This window comes from Coregonus lavaretus (assembly GCF_964263955.1).
Source record: "Coregonus lavaretus genome assembly, chromosome: 14".
In the NCBI taxonomy this organism is placed as follows: Eukaryota; Metazoa; Chordata; class Actinopteri; order Salmoniformes; family Salmonidae; genus Coregonus; species Coregonus lavaretus.
This window is the reverse complement of record NC_140001.1, coordinates 22,578,007-22,601,732: the sequence shown is the minus strand read 5'-3', so window position 1 is coordinate 22,601,732 and position 23,726 is coordinate 22,578,007. Positions and strand designations below refer to the sequence as shown.

Below are 23,726 nucleotides of genomic sequence, written 5' to 3'. Positions count from 1 at the left end.
GAAATTTAGCTAGCTTGTTGCTACCTGGATAGCTACTAGTAAACAATAGCTGGAACGACCGAGCGAACAGACGCGAACTGGCTGAGTCAATTCAGTGGCTAGCTTTGCACTTGGCTAGCTAACAGTAGCTGCTTGGGGTAAGTCATAACCTACATTTGTGTTTTGTTTTTTACATATTGATAGCCCGAGTTGTTCAAGGAATTCGGGACATGGGTGACTAGTTAACGTTAGTTTGGCTCACTCTGTGTGTTCGTGCCGTGAAAGGAGGGGTTCTTCTTTGTCTGAAAGCAATGGCTAGCTAGTTTGCTAACTATTCTAGCTAACTAACTGGCTGAATAAGTTGACGACGGACTCGCTCAAGCTGTCGGGACTAACCCACAACGTTAGACACGGACACGAACGATCTGCTTGCGTGTTGATACACTGGTGGTTTGTTGTGGCCGAGTATTGGCGCTAAACCGTGTTGTTGGAGTCCGGCATGCTAGCTGGCTGTGGCGTCTTATGACTAAGTGCCTGGACGATTTTCACGGAATAATACTGAACCTAGTTAGCTAGCTGAATAAACTAAGTTAGTCTATTCCTAGAAAACATTGAACCGCTGTAGTTTACAACAATTATAGTTTCTGAGGTGGAAGTTGGGAGAGTTATATTTGGGAGTTGTGGTGAGGGAGGCCCCGCTCTCTCCTTTCCCAGATGTTTAGTTCATTTCATTCCGATCTCCTCTGCATTATTGTAGCCATCTCCTGCAGCCTGTCAACTATGCCTCTGCCTATCCCTGTTCTCTCCTCTCTGCACAGGCTACACAAACGCCACACACCGCATAGCTGCTGCCTCTCTAACCTGGTGGTCCCTGCACGCACGACCCACGTGGAGTTCCAGATTTCAGGCAGCCTCTGGAACTGCCGTTCTGCTGCCAACAAGGCAGAGTTCATCTCAGCCTATGCTACCCTCCAGTCCCTCGACTTCTTGTCGCTGACGGAAACATGGATTACCACTGAAAACACTGCTACTCCTACTGCTCTCTCCTCATCTGACCATGTGTTCTCGCATACCCCGAGAGCATCTGGTCAGCGGGGTGGTGGCACAGGAATCCTCATCTCTCCCAAGTGGACATTCTACATTTTTCCCCTGACCCATCTGTCTATCTCCTCATTTGAATTCCATGCTGTCACAGTCACTAGCCCATTTAAGCTTAATATCCTTGTCATCTATCGCCCTCCAGGTTCCCTTGGAGAGTTCATCAATGAGCTTGACGCCTTGATAAGTTCCTTTCCTGAGGATGGCTCACCCCTCACAGTTCTGTGGGATTTCAACCTCCCTACGTCTACATTTGACTCATTTCTCTCTGCCTCCTTCTTTCCACTCCTCTCCTCTTTTGACCTCACCCTCTCACCGTCCCCCCCTACTCACAAGGCAGGCAATACGCTTGACCTCATCTTTACTAGATGCTGTTCTTCTACTAATCTCACTGCAACTCCCCTCCATGTCTCCGACCACTACTTTGTATCCTTTTCTCTCTCGCTCTCCTCCAACACTACTCACTCTGCCCCTACACAGATGGTAATGCGCCGTCGCAACCTCTCTCTCCCGCTACTCTCTCCTCTTCCATCCTATCATCTCTTCCTTCTGCTCAATCCTTCTCCCTCCAATCTCCTGATTCTGCCTCCTCAACCCTCCTCTCCTCCCTTTCTGCATCCTTTGACTCTCTATGTCCCCTATCCTCCCGGCCGGCTCGGTCCTCCCCTCCAGCTCCGTGGCTTGATGACTCATTGTGAGCTCACAGAACAGAGCTCCGGGCAGCTGAGCGGAAATGGAAGAAAACTAGACTCCCTGCGGACCTGGCATCTTTTCACTCCCTCCTCTCTACATTTTCTTAATCTGTTTCTGTTGCTAAGGCCACTTTCTACCACTCTAATTTCCAAGCATCTGCCTCTAACCCTAGGAAGCTCTTTGCCACATTCTCCTCCCTGCTGAATCCCCCCCCCCTCTCTGTGGATGACTTCGTCAACCATTTTGAAAAGAAGGTTGACGACATCCGATCCTCGTTTGTTAAGTCAAATGACACTGCTGGTCCTGCTCACACTGCCCTACCCTATGCTTTGACTTCTTTCTCCCCTCTCTCTCCAGATAAAATCTTGCGACTTGTGACCGCAGGCAGCCCAACAACCTGCCCGCTTGACCCTATCCCCTCCTCTCTTCTCCAGACCATCTCCGGTGACCTTCTCCCTTACCTCACCTCGCTGATCAACTCATCCTTGACCTCTGGCTATGTCCCTTCCGTCTTCAAGAGAGCGAGAGTTGCACCCCTTCTCAAAAAAACAACACTCGATCCCTCTGATGTCAACAACTACAGACCAGTATCCCTTCTTTCTTTTCTCTCCAAAACTATTGAGCGTGCCGTCTTTAGCCAACTGTCTTGCTATCTCTCTCAGAATTACCTTCTTGATCCAAACCAGTCAGGTTTCAAGACTGGTCATTCAACTGAGACTGCTCTTCTCTGTGTCACGGAGGCTCTCCACACTGCTAAAGCTAACTCTCTCTCCTCTGCTCTTGTCCTTCTAGACCTGTCTGCTGCCTTTGATACTGTGAACCATCAGATCCTCCTCTCCACCCTCTCCCGGGGAAGGACTGCCTGTTCCATGATCTCGCCATCACGGTTGACAACTCCGTTGTGTCCTCCTCCCAGAGTGCGAAGAGCCTTGGCGTGACCCTGGACAACACCCTGTCGTTCTCCGCTAACATCAAGGCGGTGACCCGATCCTGTAGGTTCATGCTCTACAACATTCGGAGAGTACGACCCTGCCTTACACAGGAAGCGGCACAGGTCCTAATCCAGGCACTTGTCATCTCCCGTCTGGATTACTGCAACTCGCTGTTGGCTGGGCTCCCTGCCTGTGCCATTAAACCCCTACAACTCATCCAGAATGCCGCAGCCCGTCTGGTGTTCAACCTTCCCAAGTTCTCTCACGTCACCCCGCTCCTCCGCACACTCCACTGGCTTCCAGTTGAAGCTCGCATCTGCTACAATACCATGGTGCTTGCCTTCGGAGCTGTGAGGGGAACGGCACCTCCGTACCTTCAGGCTCTGATCAGTCCCTACACCCAAACGAGGGCATTGCGTTCATCCACCTCTGGCCTGCTGGCTCCCCTACCTCTGCGGAAGCATAGTTCCCGCTCAGCCCAGTCAAAACTGTTCGCTGCTCTGGCACCCCAATGGTGGAACAAGCTCCCTCACGACGCCAGGACAGCGGAGTCACTCACCACCTTCCGGAGACATTTGAAACCCCACCTCTTTAAGGAATACCTGGGATAGGATAAAGTAATCCTTCTACCCCCCACTTACCCCAACCCAAACCCCAACCCAAAAACAAAACAAAAAAAAAACATTGTAAAGTGGTGATCCCACTGGCTATAAGGTGAATGCACCTATTTGTAAGTCGCTCTGGATAAGAGCGTCTGCTAAATGACGTAAATGTAAATGTAAATGTACTTCTCCACAACTTTGTCCCTGACCTGTTTGGAGAGCTCCTTGGTCTTCAAGGTGCCGCTTGTTTGGTGGTGCCCCTTGCTTAGTGGTGTTGCTGACTCTGGGGCCTTTCAGAACAGGTGTATACAGTGGGGAGAACAAGTATTTGATACACTGCCGATTTTGCAGGTTTTCCTACTTACAAAGCATGTAGAGGTCTGTAACTTTTTATCATAGATACACTTCAACTGTGAGAGACAGAATCTAAAACAAAAATCCAGAAAATCACATTGTATGATTTTTAAGTAATTAATTTGCATCTTATTGCATGACATAAGTATTTGATCACCCATCAACCAGTAAGAATTCCGGCTCTCACAGACCTGTTCGTTTTTCTTTAAGAAGCCCTCCTGTTCTCCACTCATTACCTGTATTAACTGCACCTGTTTGAACTCGTTACCTGTATAAAAGACACCTGTCCACACACTCAATCAAACAGACTCCAACCTCTCCACAATGGCCAAGACCAGAGAGCTGTGTAAGGACATCAGGGATAAACTTGTAGACCTGCACAAGGCTGGGATGGGCTACAGGACAATAGGCAAGCAGCTTGGTGAGAAGGCAACAACTGTTGGCGCAATTATTAGAAAATGGAAGAAGTTCAAGATGACGGTCAATCACCCTCAGTCTGGGGCTCCATGCAAGATCTCACCTCGTGGGGCATCAATGATCATGAGGAAAGTGAGGGATCAGCCCAGAACTACACGGCAGGACCTGGTCAATGACCTGAAGAGAGCTGGGACCACAGTCTCAAAGAAAACCATTAGTAACACACTACGCCGTCATGGATTAAAATCCTGCAGTGCACGCAAGGTCCCCCTGCTCACGCCAGCGCATGTCCAGGCCCGTCTGAAGTTTGCCAATGACCATCTGGATGATCCAGAGGAGGAATGGGAGAAGGTCATGTGGTCTGATGAGACAAAAATAGAGCTTTTTGGTCTAAACTCCACTCGCCGTGTTTGGAGGAAGAAGAAGGATGAGTACAACCCCAAGAACACCATCCCAACCGTGAAGCATGGAGGTGGAAACATCATTCTTTGGGGATGCTTTTCTGCAAAGGGGACAGGACGACTGCACCGTATTGAGGGGAGGATGGATGGGGCCATGTATCGCGAGATCTTGACCAACAACCTCCTTCCCTCAGTAAGAGCATTGAAGATGGGTCGTGGCTGGGTCTTCCAGCATGACAATGACCCGAAACACACAGCCAGGGTAACTAAGGAGTGGCTGCGTAAGAAGCATCTCAAGGTCCTGGAGTGGCCTAGCCAGTCTCCAGACCTGAACCCAATAGAAAATCTTTGGAGGGAGCTGAAAGTCCGTATTGCCCAGCGACAGCCCCGAAACCTGAAGGATCTGGAGAAGGTCTGTATGGAGGAGTGGGCCAAAATCCCTGCTGCAGTGTGTGCAAACCTGGTCAAGACCTACAGGAAACGTATGATCTCTGTAATTGCAAACAAAGGTTTCTGTACCAAATATTAAGTTCTGCTTTTCTGATGTATCAAATACTTATATCATGCAATAAAATGCAAATTAATTACTTAAAAATCATACAATGTGATTTTCTGGATTTTTGTTTTAGATTCTGTCTCTCACAGTTGAAGTGTACCTATGATAAAAATTACAGACCTCTACAAGCTTTGTAAGTAGGAAAACCTGCAAAATCGGCAGTGTATCAAATACTTGTTCTCCCCACTGTATATACTGAGATCATGTGACAGATCATGTGACACTTAGATTGCACACAGGTGGACTTTATTTTACTAATTATGTGACTTCTGAAGGTATTGGTTGCACCATATCTTATTTAGGGGCTTCAGAGCAAAGGGGGTGAATACATATGCAAGCACCTCTTTTCCGTTATTAATTGTTTAGAATTTTTTTAAACAAGTTACTTTTTTCATTTCACTTCACCAATTGGGACTATTTGGTGTATGTCCATTACATGACATCCAAATAAAAATCCATTTAAATTACAGGATGTAATGCAACAAAATAGGAAAAATGCCAAGGGAGATGAATACTTTTGCCAGGCACTGTATCTTCAGGTCTCTCCAGAGATGTTCGATCAAGTCCTGGCTGGGCCACTCAAGGACATTCAGAGACTTGTCCCGAAGCCACTCCTGTGTTGTCTTGGCTGTGTGCTTAGGGTCATTGTCCTGTTGGAAGGTGAACCTTCGCCCCAGTCTGAGGTCCTGAGCGCTCTGGAGCAGGTTTTCATCGAGGATCTCTCTGTACTTTTCTACATTCATCTTTCCCTCGATCCTGACTAGTCTCCCAGTCCCTGCCGCTGAAAAACATCCCCACAGCATGATGCTTCCACCACCATGCTTCACCGTAGGGATATGCCAGGTTTTCTCCAGACGTGACGCTTGGCATTCAGGCCAAAGAGTTCAATCTTGGTTTCATCAGACCAGAGAATCTTGTTTCTCATGGTCTGAGAATCCTTTAGGTGCCTTTTGGCAAACTCCAAGCGGGCTGTCATGTGCCTTTTACTGAGGAGTGGCTTCCATCTGGCCACTCTACCATAAAGATTGGTGGAGTGCTGCAGAGATGGTTGTCCTTCTGGAAGGTTCTACCATCTCCACAGAGGAACTCTGGAGCTCTGACAGAGTAACCATCGGGTTCTTGGTCACCTCCCTGACCAAGGCCCTTCACCCCCGATTGGTCAGTTTGGCTGAGAGGCCATCTCTAGGAAGAGTCTTGGTGGTTCCAAACTTCTTCCATTTAAGAATGATGGAAGCCACTGTGTTCTTTGGGACTTTCAATGCTGCAGACATTTTTTGGTACCCTTCCCAAGATCTGTGCCTCGACACAATCCTGTCTCGGAGCTCTACGGACAATTCCTTCAACCTCATGGCTTGGTTTTTGCTCTGACATGCACTGTCAACTGTGGGACCTGACATAGATAGGTGTGTGCCTTTCCAAATCATGTCCAATCAATTTAATTTACCACAGGTGGACTATAAACAAGTTGTAGAAACATAAAGGATGATCAATGGAAACAGGATGCACCTGAGCTCAATTTCAAGTCTCCTAGCAAAGGGTCTGAAAACGTATGTAAATAAGGTATTTCTGTTTTTTATTTTTAATACATTTGCAAAAATGGCTAAAAACCAGTTTTTGCTTTGTCATTATGGGGTATTGTGTGTAGATTGATGAGATTATTATTTTTTAATCATTTTTAGAATAAGGCTGTAACGTAACAAAATGTGGGAAAAGGGAGGACTCTGAATACTTTCAAATCAAATCAAATGTTATTTGTCACATTCGCCGAATACAACAGGTGTAAACCTTACAGTGAAATGCTTACTTACAAGCCCTTAACCAACAATGCAGTTTTAAGAAAGAATACCCCCAAAATCACTAAAAAATTTAGCAGCAGTACAAATAACAATAGCGAGGCTATATACAAGGGTTACCGGTACCGAGCCAATGTGTGGGGGCACCGGTTAGTCAAGGTAATTGAGGTACATGTAGGTAGAGTTATTAAAGTGACTATGAATAGATAATATACAGAGAGTAGCAGCAGCGTAAAAGAGGGGCGGGCAATGCAAATAGTCTGGGTAGCCATTTCATTAGATGTTCAGGAGTCTTACGGCTTGGGGGTAGAAGCTGTTTAGAAGCCTCTTGGACCTAGACTTGGCGCACCGGTACCGCTTGCCGTGTGGTAGCAGAGAGAACAGTCTATGACTAGGGTGGCTGGAGCCTTTGACAATTCTTAGGGCCTTCCTCTGACACTGCCTGGTATAGTGGTCCTGGATGGCAGGAAGCTTGGCCCCAGTGATGTGCTGGAACATACGCACTACCCTCTGTAGTGCCTTGCGGTCGGAGGCCGAGTAGTTGCCATACCAGGCAGTGATGCAACCGGTCAGGATGCTCTCGGTGGTGCAGCTGTAGAACCTTTTGAGGATCTGAGGACCCATGCCAAATCTTTTCAGTCTCCTGAGGGGGAATAGGCTTTGTCGTGCCCTCTTCACGACTGTCTTGGTGTGCTTGGACCATGTTAGTTTGTTGGTGATGTGGACACCAAGGAACTTGAAGCTCTCAACCTGCTCCACTACAGCCCCGTCGATGAGAACGGGGGCGTGCTCGGTCCTCTTTTTTTTCCTGTAATTCACAATCATCTCCTTTGTCTTGATCTCGTTGAGGGACAGGTTGTTGTCCTGGCACCACACGGACAGGTCTCTGCCCTCCTCCCTATAGGCAGTCTCGTCGTTGTCGGTGATCAGGCCTACCACTGTTGTGTCATCGGCAAACTTAATGATGGTGTTGGAATCGTGCCTGGCCATGCAGTCATGAGTGAACAGGGAGTACAGGAGGGGACTGAGCACGCACCCCTGAGGGGCCCCCGCGTTGAGGATCAGCATGGCGGATGTGTTGTTACCTACCCTTAACACCTGGGGGCGGCCCGTCAGGAAGTCCAGGAACCAGTTGCAGAGGGAGGTGTTTAGTCCCAGGGTCCTTAGCTTAGTGATGAGCTTTGAGGGCACTATGGTGTTGAATGCTGAGCTGTAGTCAATTAATAGCATTCTCACATAGGTGTTCCTTTTGTCCAGGTGTGAAAGGGCAGTGTGGAGCGCAATAGAGATTGCATCATCTGTGGATCTGTTGGAGCGGTATGCAAATGGAAGTGGGTCTAGGTTTTCTGGGATAATGGTGTTGATGTGAGCCATGACCAGCCTTTCAAAGCACTTCATGGCTACAGATGTGAGTGCTACGGGTCGGTTGTCATTTAGGCAGGTTACCTTAGTGTTCTTGGGCACAGGGACTATGGTGGTCTGCTTGAAACATGTTGGTATTACACACTCAGACAGGGAGTGGTTGAAAATATCAGTGAAGACACTTGCCAGTTGGTCAGCGCATGTTCGGAGTACACGTCCTGGTAATCCATCTGGTCCTGCGGCCTTGTGAATGTTGACCTGTATAAAGGTCTTACTCACATCGGCTACGGAGAGCGGGATCACACAGTCGTCCGGAACAGCTGATGCTCTCATGCATGTTTCAGTGTTACTTGCCTCGAAGCGAGCGTAGAAGTAATTTAGCTTGTCTGGTAGGCTCATGTCACTAGGCAGCTCGTGGCTGTGCTTCCCTTTGTAGTCTGTAATAGTTTGCAAGCCCTGCCACATCCGACGAGCGTTGGAGCCGGTGTAGTACGATTCGGTCTTAGTCCTGTATTGACGCTTTGCCTGTTTGTTGATTTGTTGGAGGGCATAGCGTGATTTCTTAAAAGCTTCTGGGTTAGAGTCCGTCTCCGTAAAAGCGGCAGCTCTAGCCTTTAGCTCAGTGCGGATGTTGCCTGTAATCAATGGCTTCTGGTTGGGGTATGTACGTACAGTCACTGTGGGGACGACGTCATCGATTCACTTATTGATGAAGCCAGTGACTGATGTGGTGTACTCCTCAATGCCATCGGAAGAATCCCGGAATATATTCCAGTCTGTGCTAGCAAAACAGTCCTGTAGCTTAGCATCTGCTTCATCTGACCACTTTCTTATTGACCGAGTCACTGGTGCTTCCTGCTTTAGTTTTTGCTTGTAAGCAGGAATCAGGAGGATATAATTATGGTCAGATTTGCCAAATGGAGGGCGAGGGAGAGCTTTGTACGCGTGCCTGTGTGTGGAGTAAAGGTGGTCTAGAGTTTTTTCCCTCTGGTTGCACATTTAACATGCTGGTAGAAATGAAGTAAAACAGATGTAAGTTTCCCTGCATTAAAGTTCCCGGCCACTAGGAGCGCCACCTCTGGATGAGCGTTTTCCTGTTTGCTAATGGCCATATACAGTTCATTGAGTGCGGTCTTAGTGCCAGCATCGGTTTGTGGTGGTAAATAGACAGGTACGAAGAATATAGATTAAAACTCTCTTGGTAGATAGTGTGGTCTACAGCTTATCATGAGATACTCTACCTCAGGCGAGCAAAACCTTAGAGACTTCCTTAGATATCGTGCACCAGCTTTTGTTTACAAATATACATAGACCGCCACCCCCTTGTCTTACCAGAGGCTGCTGTTCTATCCTGCCGATACAGTGTATAATCCGCCAGCTGTATGTTATTCATGTCTTCGTTCAGCCACGACTCGGTGAAACATAAGGTATTACAGTTTTTAATGTCCCGTTGGTAGGATATTCGTGCCTGTAGTTCGTCCACTTTATTATCAAGCGATTGTAAATGTGCCAATAGTATCGATGGCAATGGGAGATTATCCACTCGTCGCCGGCTCATTGCCAAGCACCCCGATCTCCTTCCGCGATATCTTGTCAGGGCGACGTGTATGCTGTGAGCGAAGTCAAGCGCAGGACACCGAGCTACTGGCAGACGAACTTTACTTGCACAGTAATCAAAATTACAAACAAAACCTCCAAACAGGGAGGAACAAAATACGCATACACCCGAACACTGCCGACCTCACGGAAAACAATCACACACAATAACCAATGAGAGACAGGGGGTTATAAAGAGAATACAATGTAACATAATGGGAAACAGGTGAAAACAATAAAGACAAACTAGACAAACACCGAAACATCGATCGGTGGCAGCTAGTACTCCGGGGATGACGAACGCCGAAGCCTGCCCGAGCAAGGAGGAGGAGCAGCCTCGGCTGATTCCGTGACAGTACCCCCACCTTGACGCGCGGCTCCAGCCGTGCGCCGACCCCGGCCTCGGGGATGGCCAGGAGGACGCGGAGCAGGACGAGTCGGATGACTCCGGTGGAAGTCCCTCAACATGGAGGGATCTAGGATGTTCCTCCTAGGGACCCAGCACCGTTCCTCCGGACCGTACCCCTCCCACTCCACGAGATACTGCAGGCCCCCCATCTGACGCCTCGAATCCAAGATGGAACGGACTGAGTATGCCGGAGCCCCCTCGATGTCCATCGGGGGCGGAGGAGCCTCTCGTACCTCACTCTCCTGGAGTGGACCAGCCACCACCGGCCTGAGGAGAGACACATGGAACGAGGGGTTAATGGGGTAATTAATGGGCAGTTGTAACCTATAACATACCTCGTTCAATCTCCTCAGGACTTTAAATAGCCCCACAAACCGCCGACCCAACTTCCGGCAGGGCAGGCGAAGGGGCAGGTTTCGGGTCGAGAGCCAGACCCGATCTCCCGGTGCATACACCGGAGCCTCACTGCGGTGGAGATCGGCGCTCGCCTTTTGCCGCCTGATAGCCCGCTGCAGATGGACATGCGCAGCGTTCCAGGTTTCTTCCGAGCGCCGAAACCACTCGTCCACCGCAGGGGCTTCGATCTGGCTCTGATGCCAAGGTGCCAGGACCTCAGAAACCTACCCACATCCTGGTTCACTCTCTCCACCTGCCCATTACTCTCGGGGTGAAAACCTGAGGTAAGGCTAATCGAGACCCCCAGACGTTCCATAAACGCCCTCCAGACTCTAGAGGTGAACTGGGGACTCTGATCAGACACTATATCCTCAGGCACCCCGTAGTGCCGGAAGACGTGTGTGAACAGGGCGTCAGCAGTTTGTAGGGCAGTAGGGAGACCTGGCATAGGAATGAGACGGCAGGCCTTCGAAAACCGATCCACAACGACCAAGATCGTCGTGGTCCCCTGGGAGGGGGGAAGGTCCGTGACAAAATCCACCGATAGGTGAGACCACGGCCGTTGTGGAACGGGTAGGGGTTGTAACTCCCCTCTGGGCAGGTGTCTAGGCGCCTTACACTGGGCGCACACCAAGCAGGAGGAAACATAAACCCTCACGTCCTTAGCTAAAGTGGGCCACCAGTACTTCCCACTAAGGCAGTGCACTGTCCGACCAATACCAGGATGACCAGAGGAGGGTGACATGTGAGCCCAATATATCAATCGATCGCGAACCTCGAGCGGCACGTACTTCCGACCCTCTGGACACTGTGGGGGAGTAGGATCGGTACGTAACGCCCGCTCGATGTCCGCATCAACCTCCCACACCACCGGTGCCACCAGACAAGACTCCGGAAGTATGGGAGTGGGCTCAATGGTCCTCTCCTCTGTGTCATATAGTCGGGACAGGGCGTCTGCCTTAGCGTTCTGTGACCCTGGTCTATAGGTGAGCTTAAATACAAATCGGGAAAAAAACATAACCCACCTTGCCTGGCGAGGGTTCAGCCTCCTCGCTGCCCTGATGTACTCCAGGTTACGATGGTCAGTCAGAATGAGAAAAGGGTGTTTAGCCCCCTCAAGCCAATGCCTCCACACCTTCAGGGCTTGAACCACAGCTAACAGCTCCCTGTCCCCCACGTCATAATTGCAGTTCGCCGGACTGAGCTTCTTAGAATAGAAAGCACAGGGGCAGAGTTTTGGTGGTGTACCCGAGCGCTGAGACAGCACAGCGCCGATCCCAGCCTCGGACGCATCCACCTCAACTTGGAACGCCAAAGAGGGATCCGGATGTGCCAGCACCGGAGCCGAGGTAAACAGGTCCTTCAGATGTCTAAACGCCCTGTCCGCCTCAGCCGACCACTGCAGACGCACCGGACCCCCCATTAGCAGGGAGGTAATGGGAGCTTCTACCTGTCCAAAGCCCCGGAAAACCTCCGGTAGTAATTGGCAAAACCCAAGAACCGCTGCACTTCCTTCACCGTGGTGGGAGTCTGCCAATTACGCACGGCAGAAACGCGGTCAATCTCCATCTCCACCCCTGACGTGGACAACCGATGTCCTAGGAAGGAGATGGACTCCTGGAAGAACAGACATTTCTCCGCCTTCGCATACAGGTCATGCTCTAACAGTCTACCAAGCACTCGACGCACCAGGGACACATGCTCAGCTCGTGTAGCGGAGTATATTAGAATGTCATCAATATACACCACTACACCCTGTCCATGCAAGTCCCGGAAAATCTCGTCCACAAATGATTGGAAGACTGAAGGAGCATTAATTAAACCGTATGGCATGACGAGGTACTCATAGTGACCCGAGGTGGTACTGAATGCTGTCTTCCACTCATCTCCCTCCCTAATGCGCACCAGGTTGTACACTCTCTTGAGATCCAATTTTGTGAAGAATCGCACCCCGTGTAATGACTCCGTCATACTAGCAATCAGAGGGAGAGGATAGCTGTATTTGATTGTGATCTGATTGAGACCACGGTAATCAATACACGGGCGTAAACCCCCATCCTTCTTCTTCACAAAAAAGAAACTCGAGGACGCAGGGGAAGTGGACGGCCGTATGTATCCCTGTCTCAGAGATTCGGTGACGTATGTCTCCATAGCCGCCGTCTCCTCCTGAGACAGAGGATACACATGACTACGCGGAAGCGCAGCGCCTACTTGGAGGTCTATCGCACAATCCCCCTGTCGATGAGGTGGTAATTGAGTCGCCTTCTTTTTACAGAAGGCGAGTGCCAAATCGGCATACTCAGGTGGAATGTGCATGGTGGGAACTTGGTTCGGGCTTTCCACCATCGTTGCCCCTACGGAAACACCTACACACCGCCCAAAACACTGATCAGACCATCCCTTGAGAGCCCTCTGTTGCCATGAAATGTTGGGGTCATGAGATGTTAACCAGGGAAGCCCCAACACCACGGGAAATGCAGGAGAATCAATCAAATACAAACGTAGTATCTCCTCATGGCCCTCCTGCGTTTTCATCCTGAGAGGCGCTGTGACTTCCCTAATCAATCCTGACCCCAAAGGGCGGCTATCTAGGGCATGGATGGGGAAGGGCACATCAACAGGTACAATAGGAATCCCTAACTTATAGGTGAATTGGCGATCGATAAAATTCCCAGCTGCGCCTGAATCTACTAGCGCCTTATGCTGGGAGTGAGGAGAAACCTCGGGAAACACAACTTTAATACACATATGCGCAACAGAGAGCTCTGGGTGAGTTGGGTGCCTACTCACCTGGAATGACTCATCAGTGCGCTGCCTACTGCCTCGATTCCTAGGAGACCCTCCCCAGCACCGACCAGCAGTGTGTCCCCTGCGGCCACAGTTGGTGCAGGGGACGGCCTCCCTCCTGGTCTCTCTCCTGGTCTCCCTAGCACCAGCACCTCCGAGCTCCATAGGGGTCAGCTCGGAAGTGCTGGGGGATGGAATGGACGGCCCTGAATCCGGACATCCGCGGGCGAATGGACATGTCCACCAGTTGGTCGAAGCTGAGGTTGGTGTCCCTGCAGACCAATTCCCGACGCACGTCCTCCCTCAGGCTACATCTGTAGTGGTCGATGAGGGCCCTCTCATTCCATCCCGCGTTGGCAGCCAGCGTCCGGAAGTCCAGCGCGAACTCCTGTGCGCTCCTCCTCCCCTGTCTAAGGTAGAATAGACGCTCACCCGCCGCTTTACCCTCTGGTGGATGATCGAATACTGCCCTGAAGCGGCGGGTGAACTCCGCATAGTTGACAGTAGCGGCGTCTATTCCCCCCCACTCGGCGTTGGCCCACTCCAGCGCCTTGCCGGACAGACAGGAGATGAGGGCGGACACGCTCTCGTATCCCGAGGGCACCGGGTGGATGGTTGCTAGGTAGAGTTCAACCTGGAGCAGGAGACCCTGACACCCGGCCGCTGTGCCATCATAAGCCCTCGGGAGCGAGAGCCGAATCCCACTGGACCCCGGAGGTGAAGCGATCGGCATCGCCGATGGTGGTGGTATCGTTGGAAGAGGCGTAGGCAGACCCCCTCTTTCCCATCGCTCAATAGTGCTCACCACCCGTTCCATGGAGGTGCCGATAGCCTGGATCATGGCCGCTTGGTGTTTGACGCGTTCCTCCATTGATCCAGCTGGCACCGCCGCTCCTGCTGACTCCATGAGTGGTGTGTGATTCTGTCAGGGCGACGTGTATGCTGTGAGCGAAGTCAAGCGCAGGACACCGAGCTACTGGCAGACAAACTTTACTTGCACAGTAATCAAAATTACAAACAAAACCTCCAAACAGGGAGGAACAAAATACGCATACACCCAAACACTGCCGACCTCACGGAAAACAATCATACACAATAACCAATGAGAGACAGGAGGTTATAAAGGGAATACAATGTAACATAATGGGAAACAGGTGAAAACAATCAAGACAAACTAGACAAACACCGAAACATCGATCGGTGGCAGCTAGTTCCCCGGGGACGACGAACGCCGAAGCCTGCCCGAGCAAGGAGGAGGAGCAGCCTCAGCTGATTCCGTGACATATCTCCTTTTCTTTCTACTGCGAATGACGGGGATGAGCAAATCCCTCTCGTCCGACTCATTAAATAAAGATTATTCGTCCAGTTCAAGGTGAGTAATCGCTGATCTGATGTCCAGAAGCTATTTTCGGTCATAAGAGACGGTAGCAGCAACATTATGTACAAAATAAGTTACAAACAATACGAAAAAACACACAAAATAGCACGGTTGGTTAAGAGTCCATAAAACGGCAGCCATCCCCTCCGGCGCCATCTTCTGAATGCACTGTATGTAATGAAATCTTTTGAAAGACCAGCTCACTCACATCCCCTCTATATCAAAAGAGTTCAGGTTTGATGATTTTTGGGTAAATAATTTGTCCTCACAAGTAACTTGTTTCTTTCAAAGAGTAATACTTTTCATGTCCCGCCCATAATCTGGCTCGCTCTCTCTCGTGTGTACTGGCCCAGGTGCTATCCCCCCTGTCTGACTCCATCCTGGCAGAGAAAACTGTGACGGTGGTGGATGACAAAGTGACCATCACAGAACTGGGGGTGCAGCTGGTCACCGGCCTGGCTCTGTCCCTGCAGCTCAGCCCAGGAAGCAACAGGGCCATCCTCGCCACGGCAACCACACAGGAAGTGCTGCAGAGTCCCAAACAGGTCATTTCAACATACTGTATATCTTCAGAAATGACTGTCCTACTCGGTTGGCAGTCCCTTTGAGTAAGGGAGGGATTTTACCACGGTGATGCAACAGTGACAATGTTAATTACTGTAGTTTATTTAATGTGAACCATGACTGTTTTCATCCCATTTCACACAATTGCAGTCCTTTAATGTAAACAATTAGTAAGAACTGCAAACTGTGTGTGTGTGTGCACGCGTGCATGCATGGTTGTGTGAGTGTATTTGTTTGTTCCACTGCATTCCTAACCCTCTTAATTCCAACTCTTGAAAGGCAGAGTGTGACAGAATGTGTTTCCTTAGGCATCTAATAGAAAGGGAAGCTTAATCTCAGAGCGTGTAAAAGCAACACTGCCCTAGCTGTCCTATCATCTTTCTCCCTCACTCTCCTTCTCTTGTGACCTCTTTGATCTGTCCATCAGCTTCTCCAACACACCCTCTATCTTTCTGTTCCTCTCATCCCTTTCTCTTTCTAGTGAGGGAAAGAATGGAGGACAGGCTACTTTTATCAGTCCAACTCTGTAGGGAGGATGTCCGTGCGGAGATAAGCGGCCAGTAATTCCCCTAGCGGATCTGTAATTAGAGAGCAATGGCGGACCACTGAGGGTTCCCCTGCTCCCAGGGATTTGTCATGTGGCCATATTAAAGAGCAAATAGCAGAATCACAGCAAGAAAGGGACTTAAGATGCTTGGATGTGTCATATCCTTATTTGCATGAACTGTCTTTAATGTGACTGACTGTTATTTTCACTATGTTTTATTCTGTGTCGCCTCGGCTCTCAGAGCACAGCAGCAGAGTCAGCGAAACAGTGGGTCTTAGTGAGCTTTCCTCTACCTCCCCTTTCCTGCTATTATAGTATATGAGTCTGAATGACTCACAATGTTGTAGGCCTACATCTCTAAAAGTATTACCAAAAAGAGTACAAGTATATTTTGTTGTTGTTTCCTTACGTTCTGATCTTTTGAACCTTGTCCTTTTGAAGTATTGAGTAGTCAGGCAACTTTGCTTTCTTGTGCCTCATGGAAATTGTTTAATTTATTTTATTTAGCCATTTAACAATTACTCTGTAAGGTGTTGTTTACACTTAGCTTGCCTAATGAAATAATAGCACAGGAAAATTGCAGAAATGGTCTTATTTATACATTCTTAGAACTAATAAATAAATGGATTTTAAATTGGTATTTTTGAAGCCTTCATTATTCTCTACTTATGTTGAGATTGTTGCTGCTCTTCAAAATGTGATAATGCGACCTGTGTGAGGTCGCTGTCAGTGTTACATTAGAAAAATATTTGTCTTTATTTGTTATTTTCTTTGCTCTTGTTCAATGTAAGTAGTCATGTTTGTGTTTGGTTCTGTGTGTGTTACCTACTCACTGTGTGTGTGTGTATGTGTATGTTTGTCCAGGAGGCCCTGATCAGCGCATGGCTGCAGTTCAGTGATGGCTCCATGGCTCCTCTGGACCTGTACAACCCAGACTACTTTGTCCTGATGGCTACATCTCTGGATGAGGAGGTGGTGACGGTGCAGCAAGACCCCTTCTGGAAGTGGCCTGTGATCGTGACCGAGTCCGAGGGCCAGGGCCTGCTGGTCAGGGTGGAGATGACCGTCTGTGAGCTCTGCCAGAAGTTCAAACGCCGCAGCGTGCTGGCTGCAGGCAACTGCAACGTCAGGGTGAAGTTTGGCCTGAGCGACACCGGCACCTCCAGAGGCAGTGACTACGGGCCAGAGGGCGAGGAGCTGGAGAACAGGGCCAGCGACCGCAGACAGCAGTCCCCTTCCCAGGACAGGACTGGTCTGGACGCCCACTACTACGGCAGCTCCATCTCTGACATGGACAACGGGGTCATGAGGAGGGTCACCACCACCACCACCAAGAGTACCATCGTCAGGAGGCCCAATGGAGACAAGCTGTCAGACGATGGGAACCAGGTCCAGAACATGCCAGACCTCTCTGAATTCCCTGCTCAGGTCGACCTCCCTCGCAGCCGCAACATGGACGATGATCTGATCCAGACAGCCCGGGGCCTCACTGACCTGGAGATTGGCATGTACGCCCTGCTAGGGGTCTTCTGCCTGGCCATCCTGGTCTTCCTCATCAACTGCATCTCCTACACCCTCAAGTACCGCCACAAAGAGATGTCCATCGAGGGCCAGGAGAGCATGAACCACGCCCATGACTGGGTGTGGCTGGGGAACGAGGCGGAGCTGCTGGAGAGTCAAGTTAGTCTGTCCCCCCAGCAGGACGAGCTCACCTCCATGGTGGACTGCACTGCGGGGCTGGAGGAGGGCAGCCACCTGCTCAACGGGGCCTCTGTCCAGAAGAACGTGCAGGGCCAGGTGCACCGGGCAGCAGACACTGGGGGCTGCACAGCCAAGGACAGCAAAGGAGACTCGCCGACCACAAAGAGGAAGCGTGTGAAGTTCACCACGTTCACCACCATCCTGCCGGACATTGGCTGCCCCACTGTCAGCACACTGAGCATGGGTCACAGCCAGGACATTAAGTGGGTGTGTCAAGACGTAGAGCTAGGGGACTACAAGGAGCCCTGGAACTACATGGAGAGGTTAAATGACAGTGCTTTAAAAGAGGTGGCGTAGTCTGTGTGCTCAGTGCACTTACAGCGAACTCACCCTTATGCCTTTCACAGTGAAGTTGGCCTGGACAACACCTAAAACTAAACCCAGAGGAGGTTGAAATCTGGAAAATGTATTCAATGGGACAAAAACAGTAATGATACCACACAGGAATAATTGAAAATCATTAACTTGAAAATAAATGAGGATGTCTGTTTATTTTTTGATAATTTGTTTATCTCTTAATATCTTCCTACCTTTTTATCATTATTTCATTATGGTTATTTTGTAGGTAGACTTAAACCATGTTCCCAGACTAGCTCTGCATTACTGACAAAACTACGGAATGTTAAGCAGATGAAATGTGGATTTAAGAATGTAATCTGAATAAATATGTAAGATGTATATAAAGTACTCATAGAAAGGTTTTGGAAGTTTTGTAGCATTTTGAATATTGATTTCCTATTGCACATAGTTTTTTTTTAATCATTATTTTATTATGGTTATTTTGTAGGTAGACTTAAACCATGTTCCCAGACTAGCTCTGGATTACTGACAAAACTAGGAAATGTTACGCAGATGATATGTAGATTTAAGAATGTAATATGAATAAATATTTAAGATGTATATAAAGTACTCATAGAAAGGTTTTGGAAGTTTTGTAGCATTTTGAATATTGATTTCCTATTCCACTTAGTTTAAAACAAATATATATATATATATATATATATATATATATATATATATATATATATATATATATATATATATATATATATATATATATATATAATGTCTGGCCTCCCAGAATAGACCAGAGATAGCCTACAGAACATCCTGCATGCGGTTTGAAATGAAGGCACATGGCTATGTATATACTGAACAGTCCTCCTACAAGCCATTGTATTGTTGCTCTATATATTGTATTTTCATATCTATCATTTAAAGAATATTCAACAATGTAGAGTATGCGTGTCCACTTCTATCCACTAACCACATGGAAATACATTAAACACGCTCACAGGAATTTCTCTTTGCTGCCCACTATCTTCAATGACTGGAGATTAGTGCTTTTCCATGTTATGTCTTCATATAAGCCACACAGAATAATTAATATGGTGTAGGAGTTGTAATCGACTACAATAATTACCAGTAATGGAATCATTTCACAAAGGCTACATTTCCATGGTGAAGAAAACTATTCACCCATTAGGCCACTGTAAGTCATTTGCTGCTCTTCTATTCTCAGAATTTAGCCAAACATACTTAACTCAACTGTATATTAGATCAATCCATTAAGCTTTGTAGCACAACAGCTAGATTTGGATAAAGGATGAAGCTGTCTCCAATTATTCCACCAGCAACTATTAGAGTGATTCTCTACAATAACATGACGCCTACTGCATGAATAATGATTGTTCTACATGTTAATGTGACATTTCCTCTACAACCCCTCACATTAAAATACTGTGAGCTTTGGCAGAAATGCCAATTATGGTCAAATTAACCCATCTCTGAGCCTCCAGAAATGCTCGGCGAGGACAAAGTGGAATGGGATTTCCTCTTGCTCTTTTGAAATGGAAAATTCCCATCATCAACCCTAATAAATAGGCCAAGCATTCTACAGTAGGTGGGGAAAGAGGATGGGGAAAACATTTCCACTGTAGTTACTTCAAATATGAGTAATTTAGCTAACCAGCACAGTCATAATATCAACTTGACATCAATAATCAATGTGACTTTTTGAGATCATGTTGCAATATCTACTGCTAGGGAGTAGACACTAGACAGACAGCTGAGCCAGCAAATTACAGCAATATCCTTTCACTGCTGAATTAAACTAGTTGTTGTGTCTACAAGGCCCATTGAATAGTGCTCTCCTGAAAGCTCATGTGCACTGATAGGAGCCCTCCTCATTCCTTTATCCATTTAGTTCAAGTAGCTTGTCTACATGATTCCCTGCTGCTCCTGCGGTTCCTCTATTGATCTTACGCTCTATGGTGAATGAAAACCTCCCTTCTATCTCTGTTTATCTCTTCCTCCCTCTGTCTTTCCCTCTGTTTCTCTCTCCTCTCACTCTTTGTCTCTGTTTCTCCCCTGTCCTGATGAATGATTTTTTCTTTTTCCTCTGCTCTTTTTTCTTCCCCTGTGTGATTTGGCCTATGCTGTGGCTCTATCAGTGGAGTGGAGTGGGATTGATGTGGGGGCTGTGTGCAGTGCAGTGTGCTGGGACTGTGAACGCTGTGCACTGTGGACTGTGAAGGGCGCAGAGAGCCATCCAGGCCTAGGAAGAATTTAACATGATTGATGGAGGGAAGGAGGGCCCTCTGTAATTAATACACCACTATCACTCTGTTTCTTTGCCCAGTGGTGACGTTGGCCTTGCCACTTAGAGACAAAGCAGCAGCACAGGCTATTACAAGTCCACTTGTTCCTTTGTTTTATCCCTCCTGAGTCTCTGTTTGGAAATAGATATACCTAAATGAAATTACAGATATAATACGTTTGCTTTGTAGTCCAGGCAAACATAAATAAAACTCCCATAGGACTCCACTTGGATATACTTAACTGAATTGACCATGAGACCAGCAGTACACTCACAGTAAATGAGGAGCTGTTCTGTTCTCCCTGTGGTAGTGATGTACACTCTGTGTGTTTACTCTCTCGAAATTGACTTATGTAGCTTACTGTTATATATATATTTTTGGTACATCTTTTGCAGTGTGTTATACTAACTAACATACACAGACTCAAGCATCTACAAACACGCGCACGGGCACACACACACAGACTTCACACATCGTTTGAGGTTGAGTTCTCAGACTGTGCTGGTGATCCTTCTAAATTTTGGAAAACCATAAATGCACTGAAGCGTGGAAATGCCTTTCCTCCCCTGCCTAAGCAAGTTGTCTCAGATTCTGGCATCATTACTGAGAAAAATAAGATAAGTGATTCTTTTAATCAGCATTTTATCTCTGCAGGCTTTTTATTTGAAATAAATTGTGGTTTAATTAACCCTGGTCAGTCAGTCGACTGCTCTTCCCTCTCCCAGCCTACAGTTGGTTCATTGGAAGATCATTCAACTTCTAGCGAATCTAGAGCAACTTTCTACTTGTGATGTGCTAGATGCCTTGCTTAAGATTGATGTCGACAAAACAAAATACGCTAGACAAGGTGGGATCTTTTTGTGTGAATTATTCGAGAAATGTCGGTGGAAACCCTTTAATGCGCAAGTATTTATATAATCGTATCGAAGTAAACTTGGAGTCACGCGATGACATGTGGTGTGGTCCTCCCACTACTGTGAGTCAGGAAAGCGTACAGTTTATTAGGCTACAGATGAAAAGAAAATAAGTTATGAACTTCACAGGATGGTGAAAGTGCAAGGTGATGCTTGATGCTCCTTTCCAATAAATATCGAGGGGCTTATTCTGGTGACATGATCATCAATGCTTGGCTGCTGTTTGACAAATAAAAATAATATTTTGTCCATAATAATCTCATCATGTAGGCTATAAGTGCGCTCTAGCCAACAGCACACAGATACAGTACTGTATCTTATCCAGAGCGACTTACAGTTAGTGAGTGCATACATTTTCATACTGGTCCCCCGTGGGAATCAAACCCACAACCCTGGCGTTGCAAGCGCCATGCTCTACCAACTGAGCTACACGGGAAAAAGAAACGGGACAATTTAATTTGATGGAAACACACCTCTGGTGGGAACATTTTAGAATATTCGCATGAACATTTGTCCCCAATTGGATGGAAACCAAGTTATTGACACATTTTTTATCTGACGATTATCTCGGGTGCTATCCCCAGGGTTTGGAAGGTGGCCCATGTGTAACAGTGTTGCTTCCGTCCCTCTCCTCGCCCCCTCAATGCATTGCACTCTTTTTGTTTCTAAAGCCCTCCTGCATAAACTTCATTGCACTCCCACAGTAGTGGGAGGACCACACCACATGTCATCGCGTGACTCCAAGTTTACTTCGATACGATTACAGTTGGCTCATTGGAAGATCATTCAACTTCTAGCGAATCTAGAGCAACTTTCTACTTGTGATGTGCTAGATGCCTTGCTTAAGATTGATGTCGACAAAACAAAATACGCTAGACAAGGTGGGATCTTTTTGTGTGAATTCATAACTTATTTTCTTTTCATCTGTAGCCTAATAAACTGTACGCTTTCCTGACTCACAGTAGTGGGAGGACCACACCACATGTCATCGCGTGACTCCAAGTTTACTTCGATACGATTACAGTTGGTTCATTGGAAGATCATTCAACTTCTAGCGAATCTAGAGCAACTTTCTACTTGTGATGTGCTAGATGCCTTGCTTAAGATTGATGTCGACAAAACAAAACACATGTGTAACAGTGTTGCTTCCGTCCCTCTCCTCGCCCCCTCAATGCATTGCACTCTTTTTGTTTCTAAAGCCCTCCTGCATAAACTTCTGCCATACCTTACTTCATTGTTAACTTATAGACATAGGAGATACCAGACCCGGTCTCAGGGATGGCTAACTCTGGAGATCCCTTCGATCTCCTCCACAGGAGGCTGCTGAGGGAGAATGGCTCATAATAATGTCCGAAACGGAGCAAATGGAATGGCATCAAACACCTGTAAACCATGTGTTTGATGTATTTGATAATATTCCACCCCAGTCATTACCACGAGCCCGTTCTCCCCAATTAAGGTGCCACCAACCTCCTGTGATCTCCACCGAGTTGGGTAGATCTGCTTTTAGTTTTTTGGCACTTTACTGAAGAATGTGTCTGTTTATGATTGTGTTTTGTTTTTCATGTGTTGTTGTGTATAATAACGTGTATTTCAATGTCTATATGTATGTGTAGTTTAATGTGTATATTGTATTTTGATATGTATTGTTGTGCTAAACAGGGCTCATCTGAAAAGAGACCTTGGTCTCAGCATTGACTCCCTGTCAAAATAAAGGTTAAATAAAATAAAAAGAGCAGCTGTCAAGTTCAGCTTAGCATTCCAGTCTAACCATTTATTTTACAGATGGCGCCACGGGGAAATGCAGACAACATTGTTCAAAAACACAACTCTGGTGCCTGAGCCAAGTAGCTGTGCCTTGTAAACAAAGTCTCCCGCCTGACCTGTGCACCTCAGTGGGATGACAAACAACAACATTCCCCCCTCCTCCCCACCCCCCGGATCCACTACAGAAAATAGCAGTGATGGCTCAAACACCCAAAGGCAATGAAAGATTGGCTGGCAAAAAGCCTCCAGCTGCAAGATGAGGGGTGCACCCAACCATGTCATATAGATATATAGTGAGGCTGGTTGGAAAATATACCACTCCAAGACCTTGTGGGACATTTTTAAACCTGTTTGAAAACAAGTGAAGGTCACAAGGCCAGAGTGATATACAGTATACCTGCTGATGATAGCAGCAAGCTTCGTCAAGGCTGAGGAAGATTTATTTTTATATTTTGATGAGACTCTGGATGTATCCCTACACAAACAACCTCAGCAGATAATGACAAATCTTAACAATAAATCCTGGTACATACAACATACCTGCAATAAGTTGTTTTTCTGGTTATCTGTTCGCCTGTCTGGACAACCTAATGTAACACAGCTTAATACTCCTCCTGCCACACTTCCCGGTGCTATGGAAACCGGCACTGACAGTGACAAAACATGTTGTTGAACTGAACAATAGATACATGAATAATAATTTGTTCTGGGCTGGACTACATCCCACATCCCCTTCAACAGGGTTATCTTGTTGCTGCTGATCCAGTGTGCCTGAAATTCCTAAACTTCCAAAAATATCTGAGATTATCTCCTCTATGGT

At 47.5% G+C, this 23,726-nt stretch overlaps 1 protein-coding gene across 1 annotated transcript in view; it reads left to right on the top strand.

Annotated features, from left to right (window-relative positions):
- LOC311141817 (transmembrane protein 132C-like) overlaps positions 1 to 18,502 on the top strand; it is a gene marked incomplete at its 5' end in the record, with an annotated part of 246,561 nt that extends 228,059 nt beyond the window's left edge. The window contains 2 exons of the mRNA XM_084177293.1: positions 15,107 to 15,298; positions 16,729 to 18,502. Coding sequence (XP_084033419.1) covers positions 15,107 to 15,298; positions 16,729 to 17,922 — 1,386 coding nt within the window. The 3' untranslated portion in view covers positions 17,923 to 18,502. The remainder of the gene's footprint in view (positions 1 to 15,106; positions 15,299 to 16,728) is intronic.
- Between the last annotated feature and the right edge of the window lie 5,224 nt (positions 18,503 to 23,726).